General features: G+C 39.5%; 1 protein-coding gene across 1 annotated transcript in view; it reads left to right on the top strand.

Moving 5' to 3' along the window:
• Positions 1-10157, top strand: part of lrrk2 (leucine-rich repeat kinase 2) — a 160452-nt gene extending 150295 nt beyond the window's left edge. The window contains exons 48-51 of the mRNA XM_043713611.2: positions 5203-5352; positions 8035-8207; positions 8862-8942; positions 9256-10157. Coding sequence (XP_043569546.1) covers positions 5203-5352; positions 8035-8207; positions 8862-8942; positions 9256-9377 — 526 coding nt within the window. The 3' untranslated portion in view covers positions 9378-10157. The remainder of the gene's footprint in view (positions 1-5202; positions 5353-8034; positions 8208-8861; positions 8943-9255) is intronic.
• Positions 10158-14206: the final 4049 nt, after the last annotated feature.

The raw sequence follows: 14206 nt of genomic DNA, 5'->3' as shown, positions 1-14206 counted from the left end.
CCCCAGTACAGATCTCTGAAAGACACCACTGACCACATCTTGCCAATTTTTATACTTATCCATAATACCTATTTTCGGTTTTCCGCCACTCAACCAATTTCCTATCCATGTCAGTAATTTGCCCTCAATTCCATGGGCTTCCACCTTAGCTAAAAGTTTTCTGGAAATCCATACGAACAGCATCTGTAGACTTGCCTCTGTCTACCACTTTGCCACCTCTTCAGAAAACTGAGGTTTATCAGGCATTAATATCCTTCATGGATCTGGGATAGGAGATCTCAATTATCTGTAAGAATAATAGGGTGGTGGTTTTTAACTTTCCAAACATAGACTGGGACTGCCATAGTGTTAAGGGTTTAGATGGAGAGGAATTTGTTAAGTGTGTACAAGAACATTTTCCAATTCAGAATGTGGATGTACTAGAGAAGGTGCAAAACTTGACCTACTCTTGGGAAGTAAGGCAGGACAGGTGACTGAGGTGTCAGTGGGGGAGCACTTTGGGGCCAGTGACCATAATTCTATTAGTTTTAAAATAGTGATGGAAAAGGATAGAGCAGGTCTAAAAGTTGAAGTTCTAAATTGACGAAAGGCCAATTTTGACGGTATTAGGCAAGAACTTTCAAAAGCTGATTGGGCGCAGATGTTCGCAGGTAAAGGGACGGCTGGAAAATGGGAAGGTTTCAGAAATGACATAACAAGAGTCCAGAGAAAGTATATTCTTGTTAGGGTGAAAGGAAAGGCTGGTAGGTTTAGGGAATGCTGGATGGCTAAAGAAATTGAGGGTTTAGTTAAGAAAAAGAAGGAAGCATATGTCAGGTATAGACAGGAGAGATCAAGTGAATCCTGAGAAGAGTATAAAGGCAATATGAGTATATTTAAGAGAAAAATTAGGAGGGCAAAAAGGGGACATAAGATAGCTTTGGCAAATAGAATTAAGGAGAATCTAAAGGATTTTTACAAATACATTTAAGGACAAAATGGTAACTAGGGAGAGAATAGGACCCCTCAACGATCAGCAAGGCGGCCTTTGTGTGGAGCCGCAGGAAATGGGGAGATACTAAATGTGTATTTTGCATCAGTATTTACTGTGGAAAAGGACATGGAAGATATAGAATGTAGGGAAATAGATGGTGGCATCTTGAAAAATGTCCATATTACAGAAGAGGAAGTGCTGGATTTCTTGAAACGCATAAAAGTGGATAAATCCCCAAGACCTGATCAGATATACCCTAGAACTCTGTAAGAAGCTAGAGAAGTGATTGCTGGGCCTCTTACTGGAAGTTGGCTAACATTGTGCCAGTGTTTAAGAAAGGTTGAAAGGATAAGCCAGGGAACTATAGACCAGTGAGCTTGATGTTGGTGGTGGACAAGTTATTGGAGGGAGTCCTGAGGGATAGAACGTACATGTATTTAGAAAGACAAGGACTGATTTAGGGATAGTCGAAATGGCTTTATGGGTGGAAAACATGTCTCACCAACTTGATTGAGTTTTTTGAAGAAGTAACAAGAGGATTGATGAGGGCAGAGTGGTTGATGGGATCTGTATCGACTTCAGTAAGGCGTTTGACAAACTTCCCCATAGGAGACTGGTTAGCAAGGTTAGATTTTATTGAATACAGGGAGAACTAGCCATTTGGATACAGAACTGGCTCAAAGGTCGAAGACAATAGATGGTGGTGTTTTTCAGACCGGAGGCCTGTGACCTGTGGAGTGCCACAAGGATCGGTGTTGGGTCCACTATTTTTCGTCATTTATATAAATGATTTGGATGTGAACGTAAGACGTATAGTTAGAAAGTTTGCAGATGACACCAAAATTGGAGGTGTAGTGGACAGCAAAGAGGGTTACCTCAGACTACGACGGGATCTTGATCAGATGGGCCAATGGGCTGAGAAGTGGCAGATGGAGTTTAATTTAGATAAATGTGAGGGTGCTGCATTTTGGGAAAGCAAATCTTAGCAGGACTTATACACTTAATGGTAAGGTCCTAGGGAGTGTTGTTGAACAAAGAGACCTTGGAGTGCATGTTCGTAGCTCCTTGAAAATGGTGTCACAGGTAGATCCGATAGTGAAGGAGGCGTTTGGTATGCTTTCCTTTGTTGGTCAGAGTATTGAGTACAGGACATTGGTTCGGCCACTCTTGGAATATTGCATGTAATTCTGGCCTCCTTCGTATCGGAAAGATGTTGTGAAACTTGAAAGGGTTCAGAAAACATTTACAAGCATATTGCCAGGGTTGGAGGATGTGAGCTATAGGGAGAGCTTGAATAGGCTGGGGCTGATTTCCCTGGAATGTAGGAGGCTGAGGCATGACCTTCTAGAGGTTTATAAAATCATAAGGGGCATGGATAGGATAAATAGACAAAGTGTTTTCCCTGAGGTGGGTGAGTCCAGAACTAGAGGGCACAGGTTTAGGGTGAGAGGAGAAAGATATAGAGTCATAGAGATGTACAGCATGGAAACAGACCCTTCGGTCCAACCCATCCATGCTGACCAGATATCCCAACCTAATCTAGTCCCACCTGTCAGCACCCGGCCCATATCCCTCCAAACCCTTCCTATTCATATACCCATCCAGATGCCTTTTAAATGTTGCAATTGTACCAGCCTCCATCACTTCCTCTGGCAGCTCATTCTATACACGTACCACCCTCTGCATGAAAATGTTGCCTCTTAGGTCTCTTTTATATGTTTCCTCTCTCACCCTAAACCTATGCCCTCTAGCAACGTTAGATCACATGAAATACAGGGAGAACTAGCCATTTTGGATACAGAACAGGCTCGATGGTAGAACAATGTTAAAAATCACATATCACCAGGTTATAATTCACCAGGTTTATTTTGAAGCACTAGCTTTCGGAGTACTGTTCCTTCATCAGGTAGCTGTCAACAGCTCTTCCACATCGAACGTAGAAGACAGAGGTAAGTGGTGGAGGATTGCTTTTCAGTCTGGAGGCCTGTGACCAGCAGTGTGTCACAAGGATCAGTGCTGGGTCCATTGCTCTTTGTCATTTATATGTAAGATTTGGATGTGAACTTAGGCAGTATGGTTGGTCAGTTTGCAGATGACACCAAAATTAGTGGTGTAATGGACAATGAAGAAGTCTGCCTCAGAGTGCAATGGGATCTTGATCAGATGGGCCAATGGGCTGAGGAGTGGCAGATGGAGTTTAATTTAGATAAATGTGCGATGCTGCATTTTGGAAAGACAAATCAGGACAGGGCTTATGCATTTAATGGTAAGGTTCTGGGGACTGTTGCTGAACAAAGAGACCTTGGAGTGCAAGTCCATAGTTCCTTGAAAGTACAGTTGCAGATAGACAGGATAGTGAGAAAGTGTTTGGTATGCTTGCCTTTACTGGTCAGGTTAAAAATCACACACAACCTGCTCCACAGCCACCTGATGAAGGAGCAGTGATCTGAAAGCTAGTACTTCCAAATAGACCTTTTGGACTATAATCTGGTGTTGCGTGATTTTTAACTTGTCCACTCCAGTCCAACACTGGCACTTCCACATCATGACTTTATTGGTCAATGCATTGAGTATAGGAGTTGGGAGGTTGTGTTACGACAGTACAGGACATTACTAAGGCCACTTTTGGAACACTGCATTCAATTGTAGTCTCCTTGTTATAGGAAGGATGTTGTGAAACTTGAAAGGATTCAGAAAAGATTTTCAGGGATGTTGTCAACTACCTGTTGAGCTACAGGGAGAGGCTGAATAGGCTGGGGATATTTTCCCTGTAGCATTGGAGGCTGAGGGGTGATCTTATACAAGTTGATAAAATCATGGGGGTATTGATGGGTGAATAAACGAGGTATTTTTCCCCAGGGTAGTCGAGTCCAAAACTAGAGGGCATAGATCTAAAGTGGGAGGGATTTAAAAGGACTTAAGGGGTAACATTTTCATGCAGAGGGTGATGAGTGTATTGAATGAGCTGGCAGAGGAAGTGGTGGAGACTGGTACAATTACAACATTTAAAAGGCATCTGTATAGATGCATAAATAGGAAAGGTTTCGAGGGATATGGGCCAAATGCTGGCAAATGGGACTAGATTTATTTAGGATATCTGGTTGGTGTGGACAAGTTAGACTGAAGGGTCTGTTTCCATGTTGTACAGCTCTGTGACTAGGACTAGAATTGATTAGAATTTCAAAATAAGCACCGCATATATTCGAGACATAGTGAAATTTTTTAAACTACTTTTTAAGGTTAAATTATGGTGTCGACTATTACATGGATACAACTTTTGAGGGGCTGAATTTCATGCCCATCAAAATTCATACTGTATCATTAGCAGAAGCCCAATTGATCTCTAAACAAATAAAGAAAACAAAATGAATTACAGTTAATCTGAAAACCCAGAGTGGAACACAACAGCCAGCGGACTGGAAGACTGGAAAGCTGGAGCAGGACGTGACAGTTGACATATTTACTCATAAACGTTGGTCTATTAACTATGAACAACTACAGTCAACTTTAACATGAGATAGATGGAAAATTCCATGTTATTTGGCCAAAGATGTGGGGTCGACCTTTACATGAGATCGATTATTACTCAAGTATATACGATAATCCTTAGTAGATTCCTTAAGTTGTCAATCAAATTGTGAACACTTAACCCAAACTGAGTTAGTTGTAAGTTTTAAAAGTCAGCCAAGCTTCCACATGATATAGTAGTACCAGGAAAATATTGACAAAGATCTCTCTCGAAATTGCATAACCAGATGCTATTTTAATTTCTAACCCATATCTGCAAGCACTCAATAATAAAAGTCATAGTCTTTTTTTTCCAAGTTTGAAATGCAGGGCATTCACAAAGCTTCAGGTGACAACAGATATTTATATATGCAGTTTTCAAAGAGCCCAGCAGAATTCATGTTCTCAGCTGCTGTGAATCGTGGAATACTATATTTTTACCCGATGTCAATAATTGGATCTTGGAAATCAGGGTGCGAAGTGTCTGTATCCACAGATCACATCCTATTTTTAAGGATCCATGGTATCTTCAAACTCCATGAATAGCCAGCCTCAATTTTCACCAATGTTCGAGGGTCAAATTTGTAAATATTTAAGTCTTTGGATACATAATTGTATCTGTCTGAGATACATAATTTCCTTAACTCTTAGACTAGCTATTTACTGAGTATAGTTGGAATAAATTATGATTATTCATTCTTCTGTTTCTACTATTTTTGCAGAAGCCAGAAGTATTGCAGTGATGGAAATATTATCACCATGGTGATTGATAAATACATTTATCTGGCAAAGAAGGATAGCCATGTTGTTGAACTTTGGGACAAGAAGTCGTACAAAATGACTATGTCAATTGATTGTGCTTCTATTCTTAAGTAAGTATTTATCTGATTTCAATTAGCTCAAAATGTTAGAGGAGAAACCATGTTCTGGCAATTATTTAAATGCCAGTGCCCTTCAATTATGATGTGGAAGTGGATTTTCAATTCATTCATGAAACATGGCCACTGTTGGTAAGACCAACATTCATTACTAATCCCCACTTATTATTGAGAAGTTAGTGGTGTGCCATCTCCTTTAAGAAATACAATTGTATGATGAAAAGGCCTCACACTGTTCATTCTCTGATCTTTTACTAGCAACCAATGCTGCAGCTAATGCTCACAAACGTTTTTTTATAATTTATATTGTATCAGTTGAAGGAATGATTTTTAAATTGCAGAAATTGTTTGTAAAAATTAACTGGCCATTTTGATGTCACTGCTTTACATCAAATAGCGATTGTTAAAGATTGTTAAAAGTTGTAGAGTCATCCAACACGGAAACAGATCCTATGTTTTAACTCGTCTGCGCTGACCAGACATCCCAATCTGACCTCGTCCCATTTGGCTCATATCCCTCTAACCCCTTCCTAATCATGTACCCATCCAGGCGGCTTTTAAATGTTGTAATTGTACCTGTTTCCACCACTTTCCCTGGCAGCTCGTTCCATACACGCACTATCCTTTGCATGAAAATGTTGCCCCTCAGGTCCTTTTTCAAATCTTTCCCCTCTCAAAACTTATGCCCTCTAGTTTTGGACTCCTCTACCCAAGGAAAAAGAGGTCAATTGCCTATGGCTATTCACCCTATCCATACTCCTCATGATTTTATAAACTTCTGTAAGGTCACACCTCAGCCTCCAATGTTCCAGAGAAAATAACCCCAGGCTTTTCAACCTCTTACTATAACTCAAATACTCGAGTACTGGCAACCTCCTTTGAATCTTTTCAGCACTATCTCAAGTTTAACAACATCTTTCCTTTAGAAAATCTACCAAAATTTTTGCACTATTCTAAAAGTGGCCTCACCAATGTCATGTATAGTGGCAACATGAAATCCCAACTCCCATACTAAATGCACACGTACCAAAGCTGTATTCACCACCCTATATACCTGCAACTCCACTTTTAAGGAACTATGCACCTGCACCACCACAACTCTTTGTTCGGCAATGCCTGCCAGGGCCCTACCATTAGCTGTATAAGTCCTGCCCTGGTTTGACATAACAAAATGCAACCATACCTCATTTATTTAGGTTAACTCCATTTGCCAATCTTTGGACCATTGGTCCATCTGATCATGTCCTGTTTTCTTGTGTGAAGACCTTCTTCATGGTAGACAACATCACTTATTTTGATGTTATCTGCCAACTCACTAACCATGCTATATTCACATCCAAAACATTTGTATAATTGACGAAAAGCAGTGGACCCAGCACAGATCCTTGTGGCACACCACTGGTCACAGGCCTGTAGTCCAGTGGTTCTGTACTACCACTTTCTGTCTCCTACCTTCAGGCCAATTTTGTATCCAATTGGCTAAGTCCCGCTGGATCCCGTATGATCTAACCTTACTAATCAGTCTACCATGCGGCACCTTGTGGAACGCTTTTCTGAAATCCATATAGACATCTACCATTCTGCCTTCACTAGTCTTATTTTTCATCTCTTAAAAAAAACTCAATCAATCTAATGAGACATGATTTCCCATGCACAAAGCCATGTTGACCATCCCTAATCAGTCCTTGCCTTTCAAAATGCATTGAAATCTGTCTCTCAGAACCCCCTCCAACAACTTCACCACCACAGATGTCAAGTTCAGCAGTCTATGGTTTCCTGAGTTTTCCTTCCAGTCTTAAACGATGGCACCATGTTAACCATCCTCCAATCTTCTCAGTAAGGGGGCCAGCCTTCGCTTCCCACAAATTAGATTAGATTAGATTACATTACAGTGTGGAAACAGGCCTTTCGGCCCAACAAGTCCACACCGACCCGCCGAAGCGAAACCCACCCATACATTACCCCTTACCTAACACTACGGGCAATTTAGCATGGTCAATTCACCTGACCTGCACATCTTTGGACTGTGGGAGGAAACCGGAGCACCCGGAGGAAACCCACGCAGACACAGGGAGAACGTGCAAACTCCGCACAGTTAGTCGCCTGAGGCAGGAATTGAACCCGGGTCTCCGGCGCTGTGAAGCAGCAGTGCTAACCACTGTGCCACCGTGCCGCCCATAATGTCTGAGAAACACTTGAACTGGTCCCGGGGATTTATCTACCTTTTTGCATTTTAAGCCCACCAGCACCACCTCTTTTGTAATATGAACTCTTTCATACTCATCATAAGTAGAAAATCTAGTACAAATCATTGTTTCCTATAACTTAATTTCACTGTTTAAGTGAGAGGTTTTCTTGCTGTGCTGCCGTCCACTTCACAATATTTTTTAACAGTCTGCTTTTGTCCACGTTCTTTATTTTGGTAGAGGGAATAAATCGTAGAAGTATGCCAACATGAAACTCTGTGTATGAGCACTGGTAGAAGAGCTGAGTGCAAAGCATCAAAATAACATGATTTCATTTAGAATCTTGTCATCAGAATCACAATAATAGATGGTTTTATTATTTTTCAGTTCAATATTCTAATTTTCGTTAATTTGCTAAGTTGCCCTAAAGAAGGAACACATTTATTTTTCATATATGCATTGTAAAACAAAATAATCATAATTTTCCTAGGAATGAGACATATTCAGCTCGAGTGAAAGCACTTCATCTTCAGAAGACAAGTGCCCTTTGGATTGGAACAGGAGGGGGTGATGTCATATTATTAGATCTTTCCACTCATCAGCCCATTCGGGTCATTGAGAAATTCTGTCATTCTATCAGAAGTATGGTGCCAGCACAAATCGGTAAGGTTTTGAGCCTGATTTCAAACATTGAATCACGGATTAGTTCAAAGCATTTTTTTTTTAAAAAACTGCTTAAATTATAAAAATAATCCCGTAAATGCAACTTTTGTTTACTTAGGAACAATTTTTTTTCAAAATGTTATTGTAAAGTGATAGTTGTCACAATAGGTGAAAAAAAGTAGGTGAAAACGCATGTTTCAAGTTTTCCAGGGTGATCACTGTTTACAACTGATTCTTGGTGACTGTTTTGATGGGGTATAATGTTAATTTCTGTTCCAGTGCTCTCAATTATTAATATTTTGTTATGTTAACAATTATCTTTATATATGCGCCTGGAATCTCTGCACTACTCTTACTATGTAATAGAATAGATGCTTTTGTAAAAGAATAATCATGAATTTCTGCTGGAGGTTCTTCTGCTAGTGATACTTCAATCTCCTCCAAGAGTTAAATTGATGTTTACATGGATAGGGTCCATTTAAACATTTGAGCATAGGAACTTAAAATAAAAAATACCAATGAGAAGCTTGTGCAAATTTTAAATGAATAAATATCAATTTCAAATTACAAATCAATGCATTACTTTTAATAAAAGATTGAGATTGTTTGTCCTTTTATTGCTGCTAAGCACATTTCTTTAATTCTGTGTTTTAGAGAAGGGATACCTTCATACTGTCATACTGATCCTAGGAAATGTCTGTATAGATTCCAATGGAAATAACAAACAACAGAGTGGTATGGTTAATTTTCTGAATATTTTGTTGTAATAGTTTGAAAAATAAACAGCATTATAATTTTAATAATTAATTTTGTCTGCACACCTACAGTTGTGTAATTAAGTGAAGATTTTCCCCTGAGTTATTGAATTACTTGACACAGTTGTTTTAAAAAAAAACAAATAATTAATTCTACATAAAAAATTCCTACTTTCACTTTTATTTATTGTAGGACACAATGCAACTTCATCTTGTGTAAAGGTTAAACCTTTTCACACATAAACCCTCTCACCTTGTTTCTTGAAATTAATAATTGAAATTTGATGTTACAGAATTGCAATCACAGCTGTTCGTTTGGGACTTGAACCTTCCATTTGAGATCCAAAGCCTGAAGAAGCACACAGATATGAGAAGAGAAATAATTGAAAAAATGAGAACTGGTTCTTTGGAATGAGTGCACATGGACAAATACATATGTATATATTTTCTTAATTAATTTAAAGTTTTGGGTTCATTGAAAATACGAAGTGCTAAACCTAACTTACACAAAAGAATTTTTAAATATGGGATATTGCACAAAATGGAGCTAAATTGCCTCCTGTATTTATCCTCTTGAGAACACTCCCTCCATGGAGATTGAAACTAGTCATATATTTTTGTAACTTGACATGCAGTTAGTTTAAATTTTTAGATCCCTGAACTTTTGCACTTGTAATATTGCAATAATATAAATAAATTTACAGTTTGGATACTAACCTGAATGATTTGCCAGTGCAGTGTGTTGCTGGGAGTGTTCTGAAGTTAATGATTGATAAGTCAATAATCACACTGGAAGTTAAGTGCTGACAGTATAAAATGATTGATTTTTGGACCTGAGACTAAACCCAGTAAGGGAATGCCAAGGTAGAATTTGTGACCACCCAACTGATTCACTATTGATACCGCTAGAGTCTTCAGAGTTTCCAGAATTTGTTTCTAGTCTGCTAGTGAGAATGATGTGAGGAGCTCAAACTAAGAGATCATGTCCTCAAAAAGCTCATCACAAAAATGGCAGTCTCTTTATGAAAGAAAATATGCCAGAAACGTTTGATAGAGGGAAAGATTGTGGTTACCTTTAAAATTGCTGTAAATGAAATGTATCTATGTTACCTCTACACAGGCACATTTGCAGCAAAAAATATAGCTGGTAATGCCTGGTGACTAATACAATAAAAGGGAGTTTGGATGCTGGTAATTGAATTTTTAAGTTTTGGATATTGTACATGAAGGAGCTAAAATAATTCCTGTAATTATCCTTTTGTGGCATTTGAACCCCCGTTTAGTGACTTTTAAATGACAGTGCTATTCCGAGAAGAACATAAACTGAATTTAAACATAAATTTGCTACTCCAGAATATTTTCTACAATATTTCTGATAAGAGGTAGTGGCAAGAGATAACAGCCAACTAATCATGGAATCTGGGAATAAAGATTGGAACACCTTCTAAACATTGCCATAGTTATTACTAATAACTAAGCCATTTCTCAAATGTCTGTGGATATAGAGCTGGCCCATGCAAACTGTCTCAGAACTTTGAATTCTAATCATGCAAAACCTCAAGGCACATATTTTCATTGTAAACTAATGCAATAAACTTGGCACATCATTACACTCAAAGGATTTTACACATAAAACACAAGCTAGCTTTATATTTATGATAAGTTTTACTTTTCAAATGCCTATTGCTATCTATGTGCTCCTTCAATTTACAGCATTTGAAAAATACTCTGGTTGCTTACCAAAGTTATACGTAATTCAAGAGAACCATCACAAACAGAAGGAAGCTATGGAAATTGTATGCTCATAATTCTGTTGAGGATATTTTTTTAGAAGAGCATTCCTTAATCCACACAGGTATGCAAATAATTTTCAAATAGCAATGCAAAATCTATTAAAATTTATCTCCTGGAGGAGCCACTGTAACATTAATGACAGTTCCCATTTTAGGTCTGGGGCAGCAGCTTGCAATACTGCAGGACAATGCACCACTCTCTATTCCTTGTAACATTGTTCGCAAGGAACATCCCAGCAGCACGTTGTCCTGAAGTATGCAGTTCATGGGTTGAGGAAATAGCTGCTGGTAAGACACAGGTGAAGAACTGATAATGGTGGGGATTGGAAAGACAGTGTCATTGTGGATTGCAACAAATAGTTCTGTGCTTTGGGAAGTAGCATTGCAATAAAAATGAAAAAGTAAAGATGAAAAACCTGATAACTTGCGGCGCAAATATTACTTATGCTGGAGTATAAGGATGCAAAGCTACAAAATTGAATGAACAGCTCATGCACCCTGAAAAGTAATGTCAGAACCAACCGTATTGTGCTGGTTAACCATGTCAGTGAGTCTGGCTTACTGATTGGTCTGCTGCTGACACGTTTCCTGGCGAGCCATTTCGCAGTCATTGCTGGGTAAATGTGTCTGGTTCTACAGATAGGGTTAGGGACATCTTGGCAGAATTAGACAGTCTGGCTGTGTTGCCTTCTGTTTTGTGAACCTTTGTTATTCATTGCACCCTGAGATGCTGTGATTAAGGGGGAAGAGGTGGATTGCCAAATATCTGCCCGAAGTAAGATAACAGACTTAACTGAAGGATATTTTAACTAATACGGTTTCAGGAAATTGCAACTTTAGATGTCATAAGTTTTGACGTTAAGGGAGACTTGTTCCAGTTCATGCCACCTTTAAATATCTTTGTGTTCTTTCTGATTGTTGAAAAGAGTTCCTGTGCAACCAGTATCTTAAAATGCTAAATGAGCTTCCTACTAAAATGTTACTGAGTAATTGAACAAGTGGTATGGCGGACAGTGTTGCATTTTCAACCGAGACCAGACAAGATCGGTAATCTCATTGTTGGTAGAAACAACATTTGGTAAAATATCTTTATCCTTCAAATAGTCTATTAGTTTTGCCAGTATGATGCCAATACATTGTTAAAGGTTCATCTTCTTTAAATTCCAATTCACTATCCTATGACACCTGGAAACAAAAGTTTAATTTGAGTATATTTTATTAGCAATATTTGAAGGATTGACAATAGAAATACTGCCATCACATGCAGAGGAACCCTACTCAATTGACTGGTGATGCAAAACATGGTTAATGCCTCCCATTCTTTAATTATGTAGGGTTTATATTTAATTGCATCATAGATAACATAACCTATGAATTTAATGGGTTGTTTCTCTTTTTCTAAAATATTGGGGTGCTCGTCACACACATGTGGTTAGGGCCAGTTTTGTGAATGATTGTATCATTGAGTGATAACTTCCTCCAAATGTCAGTTCCCCTGCTGTGCTGCAATGTAATGGTTCAGAAACAGGAGTATGGAAAGGCCATTGTTCCCAGTCTTCTTCCTGGTGGATCTGGTTATTGGTATAAGCCATATGCCTAAAACACCAGTGTCTACAGCATGCAGAGCTGAAAATGTGTTGCTGGAAAAGCGCAGCAGGTCAGGCAGCATCCAGGGAACAGGAGAATCGACGTTTTGGGCATAAGCCCTTCTTCAGGAATGAGGAAAGTTTGTCCAGCAGGCTAAGATAAAAGGTAGGGAGGAGGGACTTGGGGGAGGGGGGTCGGAAATGTGATAGGTGGAAAGAGGTCAAGGTGAGGGTGATAGGTCAGACTGGGGTGGGGGGCGGAGAGGTCAGGAAGAAGATTGCAGGTTCGGAAGGCGGTGCTGAATTCGATGGATTTGACTGAGTCAAGGTGGGGGGAGGGGAAATGAGGAAATTGGTGAAATCCGAGTTCATCCCTTGTGGTTGGAGGGTTCCTAGGCGGAAGATGAGGCGTTCTTTCTCCAACCGTCGTGTTGTTGTGGTCTGGCGATGGAGGAGTCCAAAGACCTGCATATCCTTGGTGGAGTGGGAGGGGGAATTGAAGTGTTGAGCCACAGGGTGGTTGGGTTTGGTTGGTCCTCTACAGCATGCACCCAAGCAGATGGTGTTTTTGCTGCTGCGTGCTATTTAAAACCAAAAAGGCAGTAGTTAGATTGTTTCTTATTTGGCGATGCCATTGCCTGATATTTATGTGGCATGACTGTTGCTTGCCACTTGTCAATCCAAGGAGAAAGTGAGGACTGTAAATGCTGGAGATCAGAGTCCAAAAGTGTGCTGTTGGAAAAGCACAGCCGGTCAGGCAGCATCCGAGGAGCACGAGAGTCGACTTTTTGTGCACAAGCTCTTCATCAGGAGCTTATGCTCGAAATGTCGACTCTCTTGCTTCTCAGGTGTTGCCTGGCTGACTGCTTTTCCAGCACCACACTTTTTGAAACTTGCCACCCGGAGCCTGAATATTGTCCAGATCTTGTTGCATTTGAACATGGAATGCTTCAGTACTTGAGGAGTTGCAAATCATGCTAATCATTGGTGAGCATCGCCACTTCTGACCTTACTGTGGAGGGAAGGTCATTGATGAAGCAGCTGAAGATGGTTAGACCAAGGACATTTTGATGTAACAGCAAATCACCCTGTAAATTTTATCTCCGTTTCACTAATACCACTTTCATTGTTTTAAAGACAGCTTTTCATGAATCATGTCTCTGCCTTACCATTTAAACAGTTTTTTTAATCAAACCACAATAATCATTTGTCAAGTTAGGTGCACATGTCAGAGTCCTGCTCTTCAGTGCATTTTCATCTTTTATTCTCTCATATTTGATACTTTAGATGTAGCCATCACTCTTGGGCACTTACATTTGGTATCCCAAGATCATCCCATTCATTCTTGACCTTCATCTAATCTTTCAAAAGATCAAACGTTGGTGGAGAGTGCATGTATATTCCACCCAGTCCCAGTGTTCCGGGTGATGGCCAAATCATCCGAATCACTTCTGTTTTAAAAAAAACTGACAGACAAGCATGCACATATCTCCAAAGAGAAAACTCTCAATTATCTAATTCTATCTACACTTTGATTTTGTTGGATATATTCCATTTAACTATACCCAAAGTGAGTCATTTCCATTTGATGCTGTGTCACTTTTTCTCTTATTCTAAATCTTCCCCCATGAATTACCATGCACAATGTGCACGCGCGCACACACACTTGCACAAGTTTGTGGGCTGAATCTGTACTTGCAGAATTACATTTTATTTTGCTCAAAAACTGTATGTATTCATGTAAGATTCTGCAAATCTATTCTTTTTAGATTATAATCAGTTTGAACATTGTGGCATGGACAGTTTCACCTAGAGCACCTCATACCTTAAATGCATTATCTGGGCTGACTTGAAACCAACATGTT

The sequence above is a fragment of the Chiloscyllium plagiosum genome, unplaced genomic scaffold (assembly GCF_037043375.1).
Source record: "Chiloscyllium plagiosum isolate Xiang-an unplaced genomic scaffold, Cpla_swu_hap1 HiC_scaffold_23, whole genome shotgun sequence".
In the NCBI taxonomy this organism is placed as follows: domain Eukaryota; kingdom Metazoa; phylum Chordata; class Chondrichthyes; order Orectolobiformes; family Hemiscylliidae; genus Chiloscyllium; species Chiloscyllium plagiosum.
Note: the sequence above shows the minus strand (reverse complement) of the source record. Positions and strands in the feature narration are given on the sequence as shown.